At 52.8% G+C, this 21,652-nt stretch overlaps 1 protein-coding gene and 1 long non-coding RNA gene across 2 annotated transcripts in view; one reads left to right on the top strand and one right to left on the bottom strand.

Annotated features, from left to right (window-relative positions):
• The first annotated feature begins 463 nt into the window (after window positions 1-463).
• On the top strand, window positions 464-21,352 carry LOC102283722 (myosin-3). Its single transcript, XM_070389502.1, has 42 exons — window positions 464-551; window positions 1,048-1,083; window positions 1,201-1,254; window positions 1,884-2,095; window positions 3,638-3,781; window positions 4,335-4,491; window positions 5,480-5,507; window positions 5,836-5,944; window positions 6,520-6,612; window positions 7,283-7,346; window positions 7,426-7,524; window positions 8,279-8,382; window positions 8,475-8,613; window positions 9,001-9,119; window positions 9,210-9,359; window positions 9,875-10,045; window positions 10,144-10,450; window positions 10,558-10,628; window positions 11,177-11,264; window positions 11,349-11,466; window positions 12,057-12,180; window positions 12,269-12,405; window positions 12,490-12,745; window positions 13,065-13,307; window positions 13,390-13,566; window positions 13,674-13,819; window positions 13,899-13,989; window positions 14,354-14,743; window positions 14,831-14,957; window positions 15,362-15,480; window positions 15,647-15,843; window positions 16,183-16,366; window positions 16,943-17,108; window positions 17,371-17,495; window positions 17,969-18,277; window positions 18,394-18,597; window positions 18,672-18,797; window positions 19,615-19,785; window positions 19,880-19,984; window positions 20,144-20,239; window positions 20,334-20,471; window positions 21,195-21,352. The coding sequence occupies exons 4-42, from the start codon at window positions 1,892-1,894 to the stop codon at window positions 21,219-21,221; spliced, it is 5,823 nt and encodes a 1,940-aa protein (XP_070245603.1). The 5' UTR covers window positions 464-551; window positions 1,048-1,083; window positions 1,201-1,254; window positions 1,884-1,891; the 3' UTR covers window positions 21,222-21,352.
• Window positions 19,995-21,652, bottom strand: part of LOC138992094 (uncharacterized) — a 54,485-nt gene continuing 52,827 nt past the window's right edge. The window contains exon 3 of the long non-coding RNA XR_011467955.1: window positions 19,995-20,214. This is a non-coding gene — a long non-coding RNA (uncharacterized lncRNA). The remainder of the gene's footprint in view (window positions 20,215-21,652) is intronic.

The following is a 21,652-nucleotide window of genomic DNA, read 5'->3' as shown; positions in this document are numbered from 1 at the left end:
TCCTGGCACAAGTTTTACAGTCACACAATTCTGTCACAACCCTGTGTTGTGACAAACGTCTTGCCCAAAGTGCCAAGAGGATTTTCGTCTTTCTGTCCTCAAGTTGCACTCCTTTTCCCCACAGGACGAGATTTCTGTCCCCAGAATGCACCCTGATTTTCAAGCACGTGGCGCCTGCAGGATGGAGTTTAGGCAGGACCCCCGCGAGGCCACCCCTCACACTGAGTGAAGACACCCTGGCCCCAGGTTCAGAGAAAGGCATCTCAAACTTCCAGCTTTCTCCAGCTGGAGAATGGTTATGGATCCTGCTCATTTCTATATATACCTCACCCTTGGCAACAGCAAAAAAAAACGTGAGGAAGGGAGCTGGCCCTCTGCTCATGGCATCGGTCATTCCCTTTCCAAATATAGAGCAGGAATGAGTGGTGGGGGGACAGGCTATAAAAGCCGCAGCGGCAGCCCCCTGGCGCTGCTGTGGGTGGAGGAGTCTGAGCGCCCCGCACAGCTCTCTTCCGTGTGTGGCTCGGAGGACCACACCTGGCTGTGGTGAGGTTAGTTAGAGGTGGAGCTGGGTCTCCACCTCCTGCACCCCACTTCCTCCTCCCCAAGCTCCCCTTGACTTTGTCTTCGAGGGCCCCCTTGGGCAGGATCCCTCTGGATGCTCCACGGACCTCGGTTTGTCAGTGTGGCCCGATGACCCCCCCCTTCCACTCTGATCTGTGCAGAGGCTGTGGGGTCACCGCCCCCGCCCCCACCCTCACCCTCCCCTGCCTGCGCTGTGTGCCTGGCGAGTGGGTGTCCTTGATCTCAAGGCCTCGATGGCTTGTTTCAGTTTGCCAATTTGAGACTTCTCCTTGTTCACAGAAGTCAGAGGGGGCCCGATCCTAGCCTGGAACCACAGGCCTTTTCGACAGAGATGCTGTCCTTCCTGCCTCGTTCTGAAAGAGAGGCACTGCATGCAGACTGAGGAGGGTGCATTAGTGGGCTGGTGGGAGCCAGGTTTGGGGGCAGCTGGGGGCTTTGACTACCTTTATGAATCACTTGTAGGTCACATCCCATCTGCTCTTCCAGCCTGTCTCCCGGGTAAGACTCTTTTTAAGTTATTAGTCCTTTCCCCTTATTTGGTTAATTCAAGACCCGATTCAGAACTGAACTACACTGTCCGGTGTCCTGAGCTTGCTTCCTGCATATTTACCGCAGGTCTGATTTCCCAGCTGCTGTTGTCCTCTGTCGTCCTGTGGGAGTGACTCTCAGGTGAGGAAGCGGGTTGGGTCCCTTGGCTCAGAAGTCTCCAGGGTCCAGTTCCTCCCGCTTCCAGTGGCCTGGGGGGCAAGAGCCTGTGGAGCTTAGACCAGGACAGGGTGGATTGGAGAGGACCTTAGACCAGGACAGGGCAGGTTGGGGAGAGGGTCTCGGCAGATGCTGAAGTCAGATGCCACCTCTGTTCTCAGAACAGAATCGAAGGAAGCAAAAGCCAGTTTCCTTGTGTGAAGAGGTGGCCACCTTGAATCGAAACAGTCCCCAAATTCCTTAGCTGTTTGCCATTTAGCACACTGTCTTTGAAGAATGGTGTTTATTTCTGATGGTGTTTATTTTTAAATTTCCCCTTGGCAACACCTGGGCTTTTCAGAAAAGGAAACTCAGTCCCAAGAGCTGCCCCCTCCTTCGGGTTCCTTCACCCTTCTGAGCCCCGCCGGATGGGGGAGCTTGGGTGGCATCCACTCCGTGCCCTTTGCACAGAGTCAGCACAAAACGTGTGCATTTGATTTTTCCCAGGGGATGGATGGGAAAAATCAGATGCTCCGGGCCCACCTTGGTGGGCTCCCAAGGGGGCAGGGCTGGAGTCGGGGGTAGGGGGCTGACCTGGTGGGTTCACCCTCCAGCCAACACCATGAGTAGTGACACCGAGATGGAAGTGTTCGGCATCGCCGCTCCCTTCCTCCGGAAGTCAGAAAAGGAGAGGATCGAGGCCCAGAACCAGCCCTTTGATGCCAAAACCTACTGCTTCGTGGTTGACTCTAAGGAAGAGTATGCCAAGGGGAGAATCAAGAGCACCCAGGACGGGAAGGTCACGGTGGAAACCGAAGACAACAGGGTAAGCCCCGTCCACTCCCTCTGCGAGCCACTGGCCCTCTGTCTGCCCCCTGGCTGCACAGTCTGTGTGTCTGCCCCACACCTGGCCCTCTCCACATGTGATACCTCCCAGGTGTCCTCAGAGAAAGCAGAGTGAACACTGGCCTCGGGTTGCACGGTGGGAGAACCGCCTGCCTGCGGCTGGCCAAAGCAAGTCATGTTCCAGCGCTTTTGTTGAGGTTCATGTCACTCTAACCCCTGATTCTTCTGGTGATATAGTATGTAAGGAAGTAAGGAAAGCGGGTCAGGGGCCCTAGTGGACCACAAGCTTGACTGAAGTAGCAGTGTCCCCATATCACGAAGGCAATGGGCAGTGTAGCCCATTCCTTTCTGCCCAGGCTAGCATGGGGGTGCTGGGAGGATTTCTGGACATCCCAACTCTCTGGAATTTAGACCAGAAGAATCCAGAAAGGTTCTAAGAAAGGTTCAAATAAAATGGGGGTGGGGATCCAAATAAGAGGAGTAAAGGAAATAGTATCATTGGGTTGGATGTGAAAGAAAACAGCATGGAAACCACCCATTGAAACCATCTTCCAAGCCCTGAAGCTCGAGGGCAGCTCTCGGTACATTTCAGATGACAGAGTGGGGAATGGCTTCCGAAGCTGCAGGGAGCACAGACTGTCCTGGTGGAGGACAGTCCAAGAGGTCCAGACCTCCTCACTGGAGAGCTGTGGCCTGGATGGTTTTAGTGAACCCCGGCTAGAAGGCAGGTTTCCTACCACTTGGCCCAGACGCGGGGCCGGGAAAACCATCATCTGCAATGGAGGTCTCAGACAGGAAGGGGGTGAGTGGAGGGTATGAGAGAGGAAGGTGAGCTCCACGCCATGATGCCAGGTCTTCCAACACCCCGGGCACTGGGCCGGGGGTCTGCTCCTTTCGAGGGGAGCATGAAGATGCCTGTCACCACCGCTCTGCATGGTGGTTCCTTCCAGCCTGGAGTTCTCTTGTCCCAAAAAGGGAGTGGGGTAGGGGGTTCCCTTTCACAGCTCAGGCAGGTGGGGGTGAATGGGTGAGATGCAGGGTGGGGGCTGGGAGCTGCTTTCAGGGAGCTCAGGATGACTCGAGCTGCCAGCCTGGAAGTCCATGCCACCAGCTTCCTCTTCTCTCACCCTGCCTCGGGGACACCATCCACCTGCCGTGCCCTCTAAGTAGACGGCCAAGACCCATGAGCCGCTGGAGCCAGGTTTTTGCCCAGCCAGCATGACCCAGCTGAGGAGTTCCCGCTGGCTCCTGGGCCTGCGTCCTCCTCCCCAAATCCCCCCGAGACCCTCCTCTCCTTTCTGTCATCCTTCCCTCACTTCAGACCACTGGAGATGGAAAAAACAAAAGCCCGAGTATCAGAACCGAACCCCATTCCATCTCCTTCACCATGAGCCGCCCCATCCCGGACTCCCTCCCTGTCAGATGGGCCTTTCCTCCAGCACCCCCTCCTTCTGATCTGGGCGTGGGAGACACACCTGTGCACAGAGAAGCCCAGATGTGCGCCCTACCCCTTCCCTTGCAGACGCTGGTGGTGAAGCCAGAGGATGTGTACGCGATGAACCCCTCCAAGTTCGACCGGATCGAGGACATGGCCATGCTGACGCACCTGAACGAGCCGGCCGTCCTGTACAACCTCAAGGACCGCTACACCTCCTGGATGATCTATGTCAGTGCCCACGTCTGCGGGCTCCTGGGACCTTGGGTGGGGTGGGGGTGGTGTGGAGATGCTCACGGGGAGATGGGCTTTAGAAGGATTAGTGTTTGACGAGGCTGTTGGATGGCATCACTGACTCAATGGACGTGAGTTTGAGTAAACTCTGGGAGTTGGTGATGGACAGGGAGGCCTGGCGAGCTGCAGTCCATGGGGTTGCAAAGAGTCGGACACGACTGAGTGACTGAACTGAACTGAGGCCATTGAACAAAAGACGGAAAATGAAGAAAGGGGGATGAGAGTGATGGAGGATGAGAAAGTGAGAGATGAGTGGGGCCAGGAGGGGACCGGAGGAGGGGTGGGGCTGAGGCCGGGTCCTGGTGCTGCCACTCAGCAGCTGTGGATGGCCGCTGCACCCCTCAGGTCTCAGCTGCCTCATCCACAGAGAGAAATCGTATCTTGCCTCCTTTACGAGTTTCTCATAAAGAAAAGTGAAATAACAAAGGGGGAGGGTTTTATAGGCACACACCCATGTGTACATAAATATATATTTTTTACGCCCCCACAGACCTACTCGGGCCTCTTCTGCGTCACCGTCAACCCCTACAAGTGGCTGCCGGTGTACAACCCCGAGGTGGTGGAGGGCTACCGGGGCAAGAAGCGCCAGGAGGCCCCGCCCCACATCTTCTCCATCTCTGACAACGCCTATCAGTTCATGCTCACAGGTAGGTCTCCAAGGAGGAAGCCTGGAGAGGCGGGCAGGGCCCAGGGAGGCTGCAGGTCTGGAATCAGCCGCCCCTCCAGTGTGCAGCCTCCACACAACTGGCTGGAGGTGCTTAAAAAAAAGGAAGCCAGAGATTTTAGGGCCTTGCAGGCCTGGGTGAGAAGCTTGGATTTAATGCAAGCATGAGTTACCTCATGTGAAACTGACGTTTTTGTGGGCCCAAAACAAAGACTGATAGTTTCATATGGTTCAACCTAATATGATGGGCAGCCGGTGGCTGGCTGTAAGCAGGGGCTTAACCTCTTTGATCTGTATTCTCATGGAGGAGTCTCTTTGAGCTCCCATGTACGACAAAACAGAGTCATTGTGCAGTGAACTCTGACTGCTGGAGACATGGAGAACTGGGAAGCTCTTTTTATTTTTATTAAAAATTTTTGATTGAAATATAATTGATTTGCAATGTTGTATTAACTTCTTGTTTACAGCAGAGTGATTCAGATATATATAGATATAGATAGATATATATATATTCAGATTTTTTCCCACTATGGCTTATTATAGGATATTGAATACAGTTCCCTGTGTTGTACAGTAGGACCTTATTTATTTTATATATAGTAGTTTGTATCTGGTAATCCCCAAATCCCAGTTTACTCCTCCCTCACCCCTTTCCCCTTCGGTAACCATAGGTTTGTTTTCTATGTGAGTCTGTTTCTAGTTTCTAACTAAGTTCAGTCGTATCATATAACCACACGTAAGTGATATATGGTATTTGCCTTTCTGTCTGACTTACTTCAGTTAGTATGGTAATTTTTAGCTCACTCATGTTGCTGCAAATGGCATTATTTCATTCCTTTTTATGGCCAAGTAATATTCCATTGTGTGTATGTACCACATCTTCTTAATCCACTCCTCTGTAGATGGATATTTAGGTTGAGAAAGTTCCTTTTATAATACCATCAACCCTATTTTATTTTTCCCTTTGGCAGATCGTGAAAACCAGTCTATTCTGATCACGTAAGTATCCAAGGTGTAGAGCGTTCTCACAGCTGTGGCTCTCTGTCCCCAGTGCAGAAGGGGAAGACGCCACTTGCTTTGTTCTATTAGTGAGAAAGTACAGAGGACAAAGTCTGTGATGCAAAGATGCATGGGGGACAGGCCAGAAGGCGTGTGAGGCCTCAAGAAGCTGGGGTTCCCCGTCTAGGGTGTTCAGTGGTGCCGGTCTCCCAGGGCCCTTGTCTCTCCGAATGGGCTCCTCTTTGTTGGGAATCTCATATCTGATGTGGCTCAGGAGGCTGTTTACAGTCACAGGACTCTTTTCCTCCTCCTCTCTCTTTCGATCTAGTGGAGAATCCGGGGCAGGAAAGACTGTGAACACCAAAAGGGTCATCCAGTACTTTGCAACAATTGCAGCAACTGGAGACCTTGCCAAGAAGAAGGACTCCAAGATGAGGGTAAGAAGAGGAGGCAGGCTGGCTCTGCTTCTACTGCCAACCCTTGTCTTAACTTCAGAGTAAGGAGGCATAGGGCATGTGTGGGGTGGGAGGTGCCCATCTCCTCAGGGAAGGAGTGCTGGCAGGGTTGGAAATCGCACAGGACAGCCGGCTGTCCTAGACGATCCAGCACATTGGTGATCTCACAGGACCAGATCCGGCGATTGCCAAGAAAACAAGCTCTAAGGCTCCGCTGAGAAAAGTCAATCTGACATACACCAGAGTCACACACACCACCCAGGGAGAACTGTCGCATCCACTTGCCTTTCAAAATGAATATATCACAGCAATATGGTGTGAACACAGGTGGCCTCACCACCTGGAGAATGAAGGAACTGAAGGGTTAAATGAGGTTCATGTCAAGATACCCAACCAGAGCCAAACGCGACTTGGCAACAGGGCTCTGAGTGAGGTGCTGATGATGTGGTTGGGCCCTGGGTTGGAAAGCAGGGAGCAGGGGAGGGACCAACTGGGCAGGAGGGGCATCGGAGCTCACCCTCACACGGGGCTCTTCCTGCCCTGACTCCCTGCTCCAGGGGACACTGGAAGACCAGATCATCAGCGCCAACCCACTGCTGGAGGCCTTCGGGAATGCCAAGACCGTGAGGAACGACAACTCGTCCCGCTTTGTGAGTCTGTGCTGGGTCAAGCTGGGGTGTCCTCCAAGGCCAGCGAGGAGGCACGATCCCTGCTTCCAGGAACCTGCAGTCCTGGGGGTGGATAATGAAAGGAGGAGGAAACAAGTCTACAAAACAGTCTGACAGTTCCCTAGTAAATGGGACAGTAAAGGGGGCCGGGTCTCCTTTAGACAGGGCCAGCAGGGGAGCCCTCCTGGGGGGCTCTGACCTGTGAACCCGAGATCCACAGGGTGAGGCGGGACACAGTTCAGAGGCAGGGAGGGGACTGGTGGAGTCAAGGGATCTCCAGGGGGTCTGAGTGGCTGGAGTAAGGCAGGCTCTGCGAGATGAGGTGGGGAAGTGAGGAGGGGCAGTGGGAAGGGACCTGGAGCCTGGGAGCATGCAGGCCAGGAGAAGGGTCTGGTTTCATTCCAGAAGTCAGGATCCTGTTAGAGGGAAGTGATATGGTTTGATTTGCATCTTTAACAGAATATGACTCTGCTGACTGGGGTGGCATGTGGATGCAGTGTGGAACAAGGGGATGGAGGAAGGCACAGCAAAGCAGGGAGAGAGGCGACAAGGACACTTAACTGCAAGTTCCTGGGGAAAAAGGCTCTGTTGCACTCCCCAGGTGGGTAGGAACAACCTGGAGTCAGGTTACTTGGTCTCCCTTCCCCGACAGGGCAAGTTCATCCGCATCCATTTTGGTACCACGGGAAAGCTGGCCTCTGCAGATATTGAAACATGTAAGTAGATTCCTAGAATCAGATGTTTTGGGACATTGGGGCAACAGTTTGGAAGACACTCCTGTGTTTGCGTTCCTAGATCTGCTGGAAAAGTCAAGAGTGACCTTCCAGCTGAAGGCTGAGAGAAGCTACCACATCTTCTACCAGATTCTTTCCAATAAGAAGCCTGAGCTCATAGGTGAGGATGCCCCCAGAGGGGCTGGTCTGGGGCCTGTCAGCTCTTAGGTGAGTGGACTGAAGAGAGTTGTGCCTACTCGCAGAAGAAATTTGTTTTAGAAATAGGGTGTGGCTGTTTTGACAGTGATGTGCCAATTTGAGAAATGCAATCCAATGGACAGAAAAAGAATGAGGCACAATTGCCTTCAGCTCTGGTTCATGGAAACTGGCTGAACAACTTAGCGTTTAGTGGTCCTCTGATGCCCCCTTGTGGTCAGCCACAAAACCAATCTTCCACCAAATGCTGTGAGGCCGGCGCCAAGTCAGAGGAACCGCCAGCTGGTGGATGTCCACCCCGCTTTTCATTTGGCACCTAACAGGGGCTCTGTGCCCTTCTCTGCTCTCTGGCTATGTCTGCTCAGCATTCTGGGCCCAATCCTGGAAACAGGCTGCAGCTTTCAACAGATTTTGGAAAAGACGACGATTCTACCAAACCATCTGGGCTTTCTTCCAGTGGCTCTCTGTGTCCTGGCCCACACTCAGCCTGTTTTCCTGGTTAATCTTTCCCAACCGACATGGATCTGTGCTGTCTGCACACAAAGCAAAAGGGTTTAAATGTTCTCTCTGGGGGTTGTACCCTGTGTGGCCGGGGTGGGTGCAGAGTCTTCCTTGGACTTTATATTCAGCCACAGAGTGAGTATGAGAGGCTGTTTAGCCCCAGGCGGGGGTGTTTCCTTTGCATCCATGTGACCCCCTCTAACTGGTCATCATTGCAGAGCTGCTGCTCATCACAACCAACCCTTATGATTACCCCTTCATCAGCCAGGGCGAGATCCTGGTGGCCAGCATTGACGATGCTGAGGAGCTGCTGGCCACGGATGTAAGTAGATCAGGGAGAAGGATGTGTGTGTGGCGGGGGCTCCTGCTCCATCACTGACGTCAGCCGGCTGACACGTTCTCCTGCAATGCCAGAGCGCCATTGACATCCTGGGCTTCACCCCCGAGGAGAAGTCTGGGCTCTACAAGCTGACAGGCGCCGTGATGCACTACGGAAATATGAAGTTCAAGCAGAAGCAGCGGGAGGAGCAGGCAGAGCCGGACGGCACAGAAGGTACCCCATCACCCACTGGGGCGTGCGCTAGAGCTGGGGGCCTCCCTTGAAAGTGATCAATCCTCCTCCCCCTGGAGAGATGAACCTCTGTGGGGGTCAGATGCTGACAGGTTACTGCCCTGTCTGCTGAGTCACTCGAGTGGTCCTGCTTCAGACACGGTGAGGAGTGACCAGGGTTTTGTGGAACCCAGTGCTGCCTTTTCACAAAGCCCATTATATTCTCTGAGTGACTTAGCGCCCACAGGTGAGCGGTTTAGAGACATGTAATGCAAACACATGGAGACAAGCTGAGCTGAGCCTTGAAACATCTGGAGGATTTTCAGAGGGGTTCTTTGGCTTTGCCAGTTATCTGGGGTTTCCCTTGTAACTGGCCTTCTTTCCTGCCAGTGGCTGACAAGACAGCCTATCTGATGGGCCTGAATTCTTCGGACCTCCTGAAAGCTTTATGCTTCCCCAGAGTAAAAGTTGGGAATGAGTATGTTACCAAGGGCCAGACCGTTGATCAGGTAAGTGACTGCCAGGAGGCTGGGAAGGGATGCAGGCACCCGATGGCTACTGCCCACAGACGCAACACAGGTGCTGACCCCCCGACACAGGTGCACCATGCTGTGAACGCCCTCTCCAAATCCGTCTACGAGAAGTTGTTCCTGTGGATGGTCACCCGCATCAACCAGCAGCTGGACACCAAGCTGCCGAGACAGCACTTCATTGGCGTCCTGGACATCGCAGGCTTTGAGATCTTCGAGGTTTGCGTTCTCAATATTCAGGTGTCTTTATGTGGGGGGCTGGTTCTCAGGATCACAGGCAAGATGTCCAGGCAGCCACTTGTCACCCCATATCACATCTGGGAGGAGCACTAGATGGAGGGTGGGTCAGGTAGAAGCATGTACACCCATTAGAGCATGTTGTCAATGTCTACCAGCTATAAGACTTGCAGGTGAATAAAAGATGAGCTTGTAGTTTGTAGATTATGACGAGAAGTATGTAAGTACTCAGAAGACCAACTATAGATAAGACAAACCGTGGTCAGGGTCCAGGAGAGGCCCAGGCCATGGACTTAGGAGACGGAGAGGTATCTTCTAGCTTGAGTTCCGGAGAAAACGTGATGTGAGCTGAGCCCAAGAATGTGACCACACCTGAAAGCCTAGCTGAGCTACTCCCAAGACAAGGAGAAACAAGGAGGAGAAAGAAGAAGGTTGGTGCATCTTTGACTTTGAAAGCAGTCTAACCTTCCGTGTGGACGTTATGTTTTTAATGTTAGTATAACAGCCTGGAGCAGCTGTGCATCAACTTCACCAACGAGAAACTGCAACAGTTTTTCAACCACCACATGTTCGTGCTGGAGCAGGAGGAGTACAAGAAGGAAGGCATCGAGTGGACGTTCATCGACTTCGGGATGGACCTGGCCGCCTGCATCGAGCTCATCGAGAAGGTACCTGCCATGTGTGCTTGGTAACCGCCCTCACAGGCCTGGTGCTTGTCACGGCAGCTCACACCCACTCACCCCGTGTGCACTCTGCCTTGGTCCAGCCTATGGGCATCTTCTCCATCCTGGAAGAGGAGTGCATGTTCCCCAAGGCCACGGACACCTCCTTCAAGAACAAGCTGTATGACCAGCACCTGGGCAAGTCTGCCAACTTCCAGAAGCCCAAGGTGGTCAAGGGCAGAGCCGAGGCCCACTTCTCCCTGATTCACTACGCGGGCACCGTGGACTACAGTGTCTCGGGCTGGCTGGAGAAGAACAAGGACCCCCTGAACGAGACGGTGGTCGGGCTGTACCAGAAGTCCTCCAACAGGCTCCTGGCACACCTCTACGCCACCTTCACCACCGCGGACGGTAACAGACTCCCAGGCTGCCTCGAATCCACCCTTCTCCCCCAACTCAGCCCACAAAGGAAACAGCTCTGGAGGCCTGCTAACACCACACACCATCTTTTCTTTCAGCTGACAGCGGAAAGAAGAAAGTTGCCAAGAAAAAGGGTTCTTCCTTCCAAACCGTCTCTGCCCTTTTCAGGGTAAGAAAGATAGAATTTATTTGCTTGTAATTGGCTTAAGTCATCTCTAAATGAGCAACGTAGAGATGCTGAACTTGCTTTATTCAAGAAGAGTGATGTGATCTTAATCTGCTTCCTGTCACTTAGGACAGTGGTGGTATATGCAGATAAGTGCTAAAAATTGGAGGACCAGAATTTAACCCCCATCTTACACGCAGCCGGCCGGGTTGCCTGGGAGGCCAGTCCTCAGCGTGAACTTTCTGACTTGCCTGAAGGACACAGGCAGCAGCGTCTCAGGCGCCCAGTGGAGCCGGATAGCTCCCCCGAGTTAACTCAGCAGACGTCCTGTACTTGGCTAGTCTCTGGCTCACTGTGAAGCAAAAGACTGTCATATCAGTGACCTCCCTACACTTCTTGCCAAATGGACTATTGAAAGACCTTTTGAAAAGAATTAAATAAGACCTTTATTAGAATTCACAAGAAGTGTAAAATATCTTTTTTTGTTATACTGTATCTCTGTGTTTGTAAAAGCCTACAGTCCGCTCACTGTCAAATTGAATCTCTTTTAGGAAAACCTGAACAAGTTGATGTCAAATTTAAGAACAACACACCCTCACTTTGTGCGCTGTATAATTCCCAACGAGACCAAAACCCCAGGTAAGATGCCCACTGGTCTGGAGGCGGCACTCGGGTCGGGTTTTAGGAGAGTCTGTGTGAAGCTGACGTTGCTTCTCTTCTCAGGCGCCATGGAGCACAGCCTGGTCCTGCACCAGCTGCGCTGTAATGGGGTGCTGGAGGGCATCCGCATCTGCAGGAAGGGCTTCCCCAACAGGATCCTCTATGGGGACTTCAAACAGAGGTGCGTGGTAAGAGAGCTTCCCCAGTGGCTCAGCGGTCAAGAACCTGCCTGCCCGTGCTGGAGACCCGGGTTTGATCCCTGGGTCAGGAAGATCCCCTGGAGAAGGGCATGGCAACCCACTCCAGTATTCTTGCCTGGAGAGTTCCATGGACAGAGGAGCCTGGCAGGCTGCAATCTGTGGTGTTGCAAAGAGTTGGACATGACTTAGCAACTGAACATGCATATGTAATAGAAATGTTCCATTTGTTTCTTGAGGAGGTGTGTAAATGCTGGAATTTGAGAGGGAAAAACACTGAACAGCTGTGGACTCCACGTAAAACGATTTAACCACCATCTGGTCAAGGTACACATGCTTCTTTCTGCCACACTTTCTCAGGGCCTTCTCCGATACACCACATGGCAGAAAAGGATGTGGCAAAGAAGAGTCGGGAGGCCTAGATTTCAGGCCACTGTTTGGCCTGTGACCAATGGCGAGTTTCCTTCCCGCTCAGGACCTCGGCCTTCTTGCCTCTTGGAAGAGAGGCCTGAGCTGATTTCCAAAGTTCACATCTTTGCTAATAGCCTATGACGTTTCTGTGTCCACACGGCAGATACCGAGTGCTTAATGCCAGTGCCATCCCCGAGGGGCAGTTCATCGACAGTAAGAAGGCGTGTGAAAAGCTGCTGGCATCCATTGACATCGACCACACTCAGTACAAGTTTGGACACACCAAGGTACTGTGTCAGCTCCAACAGACACTGGCCTGAGGTCCCTGACAGACCCCTCCAGAAAACTGACCCAGGGCATCCGTCTCCCCTCAAGGTGTTCTTCAAGGCTGGCTTGCTGGGAACCCTGGAGGAAATGAGGGATGACCGCCTGGCCAAGCTGATCACCCGGACGCAGGCCGTGTGCAGAGGGTTCCTCATGCGTGTGGAATTCCAGAAGATGGTGCAGAGAAGGTCGAGCGGGGTGTGTGCTCAGATCTGAGCTCTTTGGGAGAAGTGGGGAGTCTCTCTTAGAAATAACTGATGTTTTGTTTTCAGGGAGTCCATCTTCTGCATCCAGTACAACATCCGAGCCTTCATGAACGTCAAGCACTGGCCTTGGATGAAACTCTTTTTCAAAATCAAGCCCCTTCTCAAGAGTGCAGAGACGGAGAAGGAGATGGCCACCATGAAGGAAGAGTTCCAGAAAACCAAGGATGAACTGGCCAAGTCAGAGGCCAAAAGGAAGGAACTGGAAGAAAAACTGGTGACTCTAGTACAAGAGAAGAACGACCTGCAGCTGCAAGTACAAGCTGTATGTGTCTAGGAATTTAAATTTTTTACTCCTAGATTTGATTATCTAGGAAAACTGGATTTTAGGTGGGATTTTTGCTCTTTACTGGGTATGTTTCATAAAGGATTCCATTTATAACAAAATACTTTGTAATTGTTCAGTTGCTGAGTTGTGTCTGACTCTCTGTGACCCCATGGAATGCAACGTGCCAGGCTCCTCTGTCCTTTACTATCTCCTGGAGTTTGTTCAAATTCACTCATTCAACAAAATACTGGAATGTCACAGACTTTACCTTTAAACCATTAAAGGAAATCATGATTCTTTTTTTTTTTTTTTAAAGGAAAGTGAAAACCTGTTGGATGCAGAGGAAAGATGTGATCAGCTGATCAAAGCCAAGTTCCAGCTGGAGGCTAAGATCAAGGAAGTGACAGAGAGAGCTGAGGATGAGGAAGAGATGAATGCTGAGCTGACGGCCAAGAAGAGGAAACTGGAGGACGAATGTTCAGAACTGAAGAAAGACATAGATGACCTTGAGCTGACACTGGCCAAGGTTGAGAAGGAGAAACACGCCACAGAGAATAAGGTACACCCTGGTCTTTCCACTGCTATGGTCAGTACAAACCCAATTTTATCTTTTCTTATAATTGCTTGTGGCATCTTCTTAGGTTAAGAACCTCACTGAAGAACTTGCTGGGTTGGATGAAACCATTGCAAAGTTAACCAGAGAGAAGAAGGCCCTCCAGGAGGCCCACCAGCAGACCCTGGATGACCTGCAGGCAGAAGAGGACAAAGTCAATTCTTTGAGCAAAATCAAGAGCAAACTGGAACAGCAGGTGGATGATGTGAGTGAAGGATGCCAATTGGGAGGCCTGGGTTGGGGCAGGAAGAGCCCCTGGGACACCCATGGTGCAAAGCATTTTTTCTTAAAAGGAGATGGTGCCTTTTGCAGCTGGAAAGCTCCCTGGAACAAGAAAAGAAGCTCCGTGTAGACCTGGAAAGGAACAAAAGGAAGTTGGAGGGAGACCTGAAGCTCGCCCAGGAGTCCATCCTGGATCTGGAGAACGACAAGCAGCAGCTGGATGAGCGGCTCAAGAAGTAAGCCCTGACACCGCTGTGCTGGGGTTTCCAGTGCCTGGGTGTCTGGTCCTCACATGTTCTGCATTTCCCTTCACAGGAAAGATTTTGAGTACTGTCAACTGCAAAGCAAAGTGGAAGATGAGCAGACTCTGGGCCTGCAGTTTCAGAAGAAAATCAAAGAGCTACAGGTAGGGGGCGCTTGGGACTTTGCTTTCACACTCTATCACACACGGTAAGCTGGAGTGTCTGCTGTGCGTTATCAGAGCAAGGGGCAGGACCATGGGCCTCGTCTGTCCAGGCCGACAGTATCAATGAACAGTTTTTCTACAATTTAAACAAAATACGTAATTGAAGTATTTCATATCAACCCGTAGTCAGAGTGGAGGATACTCATTATCAGCCGCTGCAGGAAAGGCTCATGTCAGGGGAAACTCGCAGTGTTGGTATTGCTCTGGGAGCAGCCCAAGACTTGGTTGGTCTAATGGGAGGGGAAACTAGCCTGTTCTTGACACTGGGAGTCAGGATTCTCCCGGGGATGGCCTGCCCGCACAGGCCCGAATCGAGGAGCTGGAAGAAGAGATCGAGGCCGAGAGGGCGACCCGCGCCAAGACGGAGAAGCAGCGCAGCGACTACGCCCGGGAGCTGGAGGAGCTGAGCGAGCGACTGGAGGAGGCAGGGGGCGTCACGTCCACCCAGATCGAGCTGAACAAGAAGCGGGAGGCCGAGTTCCTGAAGCTACGCCGGGACCTGGAGGAGGCTACCCTGCAGCACGAGGCCATGGTGGCCGCTCTTCGCAAGAAGCATGCGGACAGCGTGGCCGAGCTGGGGGAGCAGATCGACAACCTGCAGAGGGTCAAGCAGAAGCTGGAGAAGGAGAAGAGCGAGTTCAAGCTGGAACTCGACGACCTGGGCAGCAACGTGGAGAGCGTGTCCAAGTCTAAGGTTTGGGGGTGGGAGGCGGGGGGCTCCCACCATTGGCCCTCCACACCTGAGCACTGACTGAGCTCTCTCCCCTTCCTTACCCTGCAGGCAAATCTGGAGAAGATCTGCCGCACCCTGGAGGACCAGTTAAGCGAGGCCCGGGGCAAGAACGAGGAGATTCAGAGGAGCCTGAGCGAGCTGAGTACCCAGAAGTCCCGGCTGCAGACAGAGGCTGGTGAGCGCCGGGAAACGGGAGGGGCGGCGCCTCCCGGACACCCACCGGGGACAGCAGGTCAAAACCAAAGGCAGGATTTGTTTGGGGAGGACTTCTAGGGAAGCAGATTTTTGGGAGAGAGGCAATCAGAATAATCTACAAAAGGCCATTCAGAGTGCCCTGGAGGAGGTGAGCACTGAGAGTCCAGTAAGGAGAGAGGAGTGAGGAGGGGCTCGGAACACCCCCTGCTCCCCGAACACCCTCGAGACCCTTAACAGCAGCATCTCACCAGGTGTGTGCTCAGCTTCCTTGTCATGGACACGTGCCTTCACCCCCAGATCTCAGCACAGTGCCTTACACACAGCAGGAATGTGTGAGTGAATGAATAGACGGATGAAATAAAAATGTTTGCCTTCTGGACACAGGTGAGCTGAGTCGTCAGTTGGAGGAAAAGGAGAGCACAGTATCGCAGCTTTCCAGAAGCAAGCAAGCATTTACCCAGCAAATAGAAGAGCTCAAGAGGCAGTTAGAGGAAGAGAGCAAGGTACATAGCTGAGGGAATGCTCCCTGATCTAACCTCTACGAACCACCTACAGAAACAAGACAACTTTATTCATAGGTGATGACAGTGGGAACACATCTGGACTGCATCACGCACACAGCCTGAAACATTCATGCATTGGGCCTCTCCTCTCTCCTGACTTCTGCAGGCCAAGAGCGCACTGGCCCACGCCCTGCAGTCAGCCCGCCACGACTGTGACCTGCTGCGGGAACAGTACGAGGAGGAGCAGGAAGCCAAGGCTGAGCTGCAGAGGGCGCTGTCTAAGGCCAACAGCGAGGTGGCCCAGTGGAGGACCAAGTACGAGACGGACGCCATCCAGCGCACGGAGGAGCTGGAGGAGGCCAAGTACGCAACTCTGTCTTCAGAAGAACTAGCACTTCTAAATGATCAAATGACAGAGGGCACTGACATTAGCACTGCTCGAGAGTGAATGTTACCGTCTTTTAAGGCAGTTCTGTGCCAGCAGAGGACTTGTGTGAGCACATTTCATTGAGACAAACGACTGTGATCTTGGTTAGAGGCAGGCAGGCTACTGATCACTGATTTTTAGCAGACAGGAGGTTCTCCTGGGCTTATGAAAGGAAAGCTGTTTGAATCACATAGGTTAGTGATTCCAGTTAGATGAATAGTGATGTTCAAGAAGGACTGAAGCTTAAACAGCATCTGCTTCTCATTTGTTTTAAGGAAAAAGCTGGCTCAGCGCCTCCAGGATTCCGAGGAGCAGGTGGAGGCGGTGAACGCGAAGTGCGCGTCCCTGGAGAAGACCAAGCAGAGGCTGCAAGCGGAGGTGGAGGACCTGATGGCCGATGTGGACAGAGCCAACTCCCTGGCTGCCGCCCTGGACAAGAAGCAGAGGAATTTTGACAAGGTGCGGGGTGGGCACAGGAGGTGGGGCCCCAGTCCTGACTGCCCCAGGAGCAGTGAGACCTGGGGCGAGCCCCCTAAACCAAAGGAGCGTGGGATGCAGGTGGGGGTCCCCTTCAAACACTTCAGTGGAGACAAGTTACCTCCTCCAGTGTCATCCAGCCCCAAGCATTCTTGATCCCCAACATGGCTGGTCTGTCTGGGTGGCTGATGTGGAAATCTAATTCGGGTCCTAGTGGGAGGGTTTCTGGCAAGTATGACAAGTATGGTTGATTTGAACCGAGGTTTTAATGAAATATTTAGAAGTGCAGGGCCATTTTCGTAGTGGGAAAAGGGAAGTAGGCCCAGCTAATTCCTTCCCAAAGGGTCCACTTGCTTTTTGGAGATGGCAGTTGTTACTGACCAGTGACTGATCTTGAATTGATTTATGGAATGAAATCTTGGTTAGTCAACAGTCAGGAAAAAGCAACACAGCCAAGGGGGCCCCGATTCTCAGAGTGTTCACACTCATGGGGGTCCTGAGATAGAAGCTGGAGGTGAGGGGTCATGGACAGAGGTGCCTTTCTCCCCGGCACTGCAGGTGCTCGCTGAGTGGAAAACCAAGTGTGAGGAGAGCCAGGCGGAGCTGGAGGCATCTCTGAAGGAGTCCCGCTCCTTGAGCACTGAGCTCTTCAAACTGAAAAATGCCTATGAAGAAGCCTTAGATCAACTTGAAACTGTGAAACGAGAAAATAAGAATTTGGAGCGTAAGCAGTTTGTCTAAAATCCCCCTTCACACTGTCGCCAGAGTGTGAGGCTGCAGGAGTGTGACTTCAGGACCCAACCTCATCTGCGTGTCTGTTACCACACCCAAGGGCTTGTTTCCGAGCTTCTCTGTGTCCAGTATCTTATCTCCAGCAAGCAGCATCCTTAGAGCTTGATAAACTAGTTAAGAGCATCCGGCTAGTGCTTACTCTGCGTGGAAACCTGTGTGAAAGTTCAAGAGCAATCAAACTTCTCTCTTTGCAGAGGAGATAGCAGATCTCACGGAGCAAATCGCTGAAAGTGGTAAAACCATCCATGAACTGGAGAAATCAAGGAAACAGATTGAGCTGGAAAAGGCTGATATCCAGCTGGCTCTGGAGGAAGCAGAGGTGAGCAGAATGCCAGGGAGGCAGTAAGGCAGCAGACGCTGTGACTGTGGGGCTCCAGCCTGGCGCCACTCGGGGTCTCAGAGTCACAGTCCTCATGTTGGTTTTTTTCCTAGCAAACTACGTCGATGAATACCTGTGAATACCTGCGAATAATCTTGAAATTACTGGAGAAAATCACTATGTTAAAATAGGTCTAAAATGAGATTTTACAAAAGGCTGAGATGAATTTAAAATATCTATAAAGTCTCTTAAGTGCCTAAGAAATATTGTTTCATAGTATAATAAAAACAAACTGCAGTGAAATATTTTATTTCTGCACTGAAGGTAAGTTAGGGATTTTTTTTTAAAAAGAGTTTTGAATATTGTTGAGTTAGTTACAAATATTCCATTGGAGTTTTCTTACCTCAGAGAGGAATGTAGCAGGCTCTGTCCCATCACTGGTACCATTTCTGTTTTGTTTTTGTTCTTCAAAGGCCGCCCTTGAACACGAAGAGGCCAAGATCCTCCGAATCCAGCTGGAACTGACACAAGTGAAATCAGAAATCGATAGAAAGATGGCCGAAAAAGATGAAGAGATCGAACAGCTGAAGAGGAACTACCAGAGAACAGTAGAGACGATGCAGAGTGCCCTGGACGCCGAGGTGCGGAGCCGGAATGAGGCCATCAGGATCAAGAAGAAGATGGAGGGGGACCTGAATGAAATCGAGATCCAGCTGAGCCATGCCAACCGCCAGGCCGCGGAGACCGTCAGACACCTCCGGAGTGTCCAGGGGCAGCTGAAGGTGTGTGGGCTCCCTGGTGGGGAACCTCTCCATCCTCAGACACGCACAGCTATGGGCTGGCCTCAGCATCCTCTGGCCTCAACTTCAAGCAGACACTTCCATTACTGTCTGGCCAGGATACCCAGCTCCACCTGGATGATGCTCTCCGGGGCCAGGAGGACCTGAAGGAGCAGCTGGCGATCGTGGAGCGCAGAGCCAACCTGCTGCAGGCCGAGGTGGAGGAGCTGCGGGCCACCCTGGAGCAGACGGAGAGGAGCAGGAAGATCGCAGAGCAGGAGCTCCTGGATGCCAGTGAGCGCGTCCAGCTCCTGCACACCCAGGTGAGCGGAGTGGAGGCGGGGCAGGGTCCTGGCCTTGGACGTGCCACGTGGTAACCCTGCTCCTCCCGCCCTAGAACACCAGCCTCATCCACACCAAGAAGAAGCTGGAGACGGACCTCGCGCAGCTCCAGAGTGAGGTTGAGGATGCCAGCAGGGACGCGAGGAACGCTGAAGAGAAAGCGAAGAAGGCCATCACCGACGTGAGGCCCCTCCCACCCTCTCCAGCCCTGAGCTGGTTCCCATCAGAAGGGGTGGGGCCTCCCCAGGGCACATGTGGGGTGAGCTCTGCTCTAGAAGCACTCCCCCGACCCCCAGAACTCAGCGTGTGCCCTCCCACACATTAATAAGGGGGGGCATGAAAAATAACAGGAGTGTGGATGAAAAAGACCGGAATTCTGTTCATGTCTTGTGCCCTGGGAGAGGTATGCTCTTCTTCGGTTCTATGTATGACTGATTCCAAATATGAAAACGAGACAACACCACCCCCCGCAATTTGTTTGGATCGTACCTAATGTCACCTCACAGAAAGCCCGCTTCCCGCCCCAGCACCCACCTTGCTGCTCCAGAGGCCGGTCCCTGGACGCGCGAGTCCCACAGCGCCACCTGCTGCTGGTGGGGAGCACTACCCCGCGATTATCCCCGCCCTGCACCGTCCGCATCTCCAGTTCCCTTAGCCTCCAGACCCCACACCCGTGATGCTGGGTTATAGACTCAGAGTCCTATAACTCACGGGTTGGTAATGAAAGACGGGATTTCCTTGGGGGTGGGGAGGTCCTAAAGGGGCCAGTTTAAGAAAGGGGAGAAACCACTTTCCATCCAGCCCTTGGAGGTCTCACTGTCTGGCTTATATGCCTGGTGCAGCTCTTCCCAGAGTCCATGGTGGCGTGGTGGGCTCAGGCATCATGTCACCTGTGTCCTTTGTCAGCAGCATGGCTCTAGTCCTCCGAGTCCCCAGATTTTGACAGTTCCAAGCACCTGACCTTTGTTTACATCTCAGTGGGATGATGTGCTTTTCAGGCGGCCATGATGGCCGAGGAGCTGAAGAAGGAGCAGGACACCAGCGCCCACCTGGAGCGGATGAAGAAAAACCTGGAGCAGACGGTGAAGGACCTGCAGCACCGCCTGGACGAGGCTGAGCAGCTGGCCCTCAAGGGTGGGAAGAAGCAGATCCAGAAGCTGGAGACTCGGGTACTTGGGGGAGGGACCCCAGCATAATAAGCGGAGCTTTCCAGCCTGCCCTGGTCATGCTTCAGCCCGACTAACTTCCCAAGTGCTCCCCCAGATCCGAGAGCTGGAGTCCGAGCTTGAGGGGGAGCAGAAGAAGAACACTGAGTCTGTCAAGGGCCTGAGGAAATATGAGCGGCGGGTCAAGGAGTTAACTTACCAGGCAAGTGGAAGGAAACCCCAGGGGCATTTCCTCTGTAACGCGGAACCTCACCCTGGGTCCTCTCCAGAAAACAGGAAGAAACTCTTTAGCCCAGGCACTGGGACCCTGTGTGTCCCTGTCCCCTCCTGGTGACCTGCCATCCCATGTTCTCTCTTGAAGAGTGAAGAGGACAGGAAGAATGTGCTGAGATTACAGGATCTGGTGGACAAACTTCAAATGAAGGTCAAGTCCTACAAGAGGCAGGCGGAGGAGGCTGTAAGTCAGCAAGATCCCAGGGCGACACCCGCCCTGCTTGCCTGGGAGCTCCAGAGAGGGGCTCACTGCTCATACCCACTTGACTCGCTTTTAGGATGAACAAGCCAATGCTCATCTCACCAAGTTCCGAAAAGCTCAGCATGAGCTGGAGGAGGCTGAAGAACGGGCTGATATTGCCGAATCTCAAGTCAATAAGCTGCGAGCAAAGACCCGAGACTTCACCTCCAGCCGGGTAGGTGGTCCTGAGGCACTGGGTGGGGAGGGCTAGGAGGGGAGGTGTGGCTCCCGGGGAGGAAGCCCCCGAGATGGAGACATTTTTGAGATGGACGGGACCCTGGAACACCATCGACTTTAGAACTGGTCCATCTGGGATTTGCTTAGAATCACACAGCTGAGAAGAGCCCGGCTAAACCCAGGTCTGGGAGTCCCAATAAAACACTGTCCTGAAGAGCAGGGAGCGATCCCTCCGTGGGAAGGGAGCTCTCGGGCGCCCTCTGCCGCCGGCCTCCGTCACCGCACTCATGGCGTGTAGGTCCCTAAGTGGAAGTCGCTCAGTCTTGTCTGACTCTTTGTGACCCGTGGACTGTAGCGCACCAGGTTCCTCTGTCCATGGGATTCTCCAGGCAAGAATACTGGAGTGGGTAGCCATTCCCTTCTCCAGGGGCTCTTCCCAACTCAGGGATCGAACCCAGGTCTCCTGCATTGCAGGTGGATTCTTTACCACCTGAGATACTAGGGAAGACCTTCCCTGGGCTGTTCTAAGGACCAGGCTCTCGGGCCTGGGGTGACTGCCACCACGTAGATAGTCGTGTATCCATTTGCCTGCGAGCCAAAGAGTACCCCGTGTCCTCTGAGACAGACAAGCATGCACCCCGGATGCTTGCGGGGAGGGGGAGCAGCAGGAAGTGAGGCTCTGCTGACAGAACTAGAACTAGAACTGCCCATTTTCCCCCAGATGGTGGTCCACGAGAGTGAAGAGTGAGCCCCCTCCTCTGCAACAGGACGGAAAATATGCAAAATGTGTATTTTCATGGTTCCTGACTCTGATACTTTCCATGTGACTGCTTTTCACATGCAATAAACTTTGTTTTCAGTTTGGGGCTGTTTCACTGTATTTGTCTTCTCTTCCCAGTGTGGAAATGGTTCGCTGGTCATACTTATGCCCAATGTGGAAATCTCAGCAGATGGCTTGATAAAGCGATTCTGCATATTTTCTGGGGTGTGTATGTGGGGACAGGGAGAGATTGCTTTTGGTTTACATTTGAGATTAGGTTAACCACTGCTCTGGCAGGAGAAGGGGGAGTTTGTCTAAAGAGACATCTCCCAGTACAACATGAGGGAAGCACGAAGGCTTGGTTCAGGAAAGCCCTGTCTCAAGTTGAACTGGATTATGAGGCAGGGGCTAGAGTCCCC

This window comes from Bos mutus, chromosome 19 (assembly GCF_027580195.1).
Source record: "Bos mutus isolate GX-2022 chromosome 19, NWIPB_WYAK_1.1, whole genome shotgun sequence".
NCBI classification, from domain to species: Eukaryota; Metazoa; Chordata; class Mammalia; order Artiodactyla; family Bovidae; genus Bos; species Bos mutus.
Note: the sequence above shows the minus strand (reverse complement) of the source record. Positions and strands in the feature narration are given on the sequence as shown.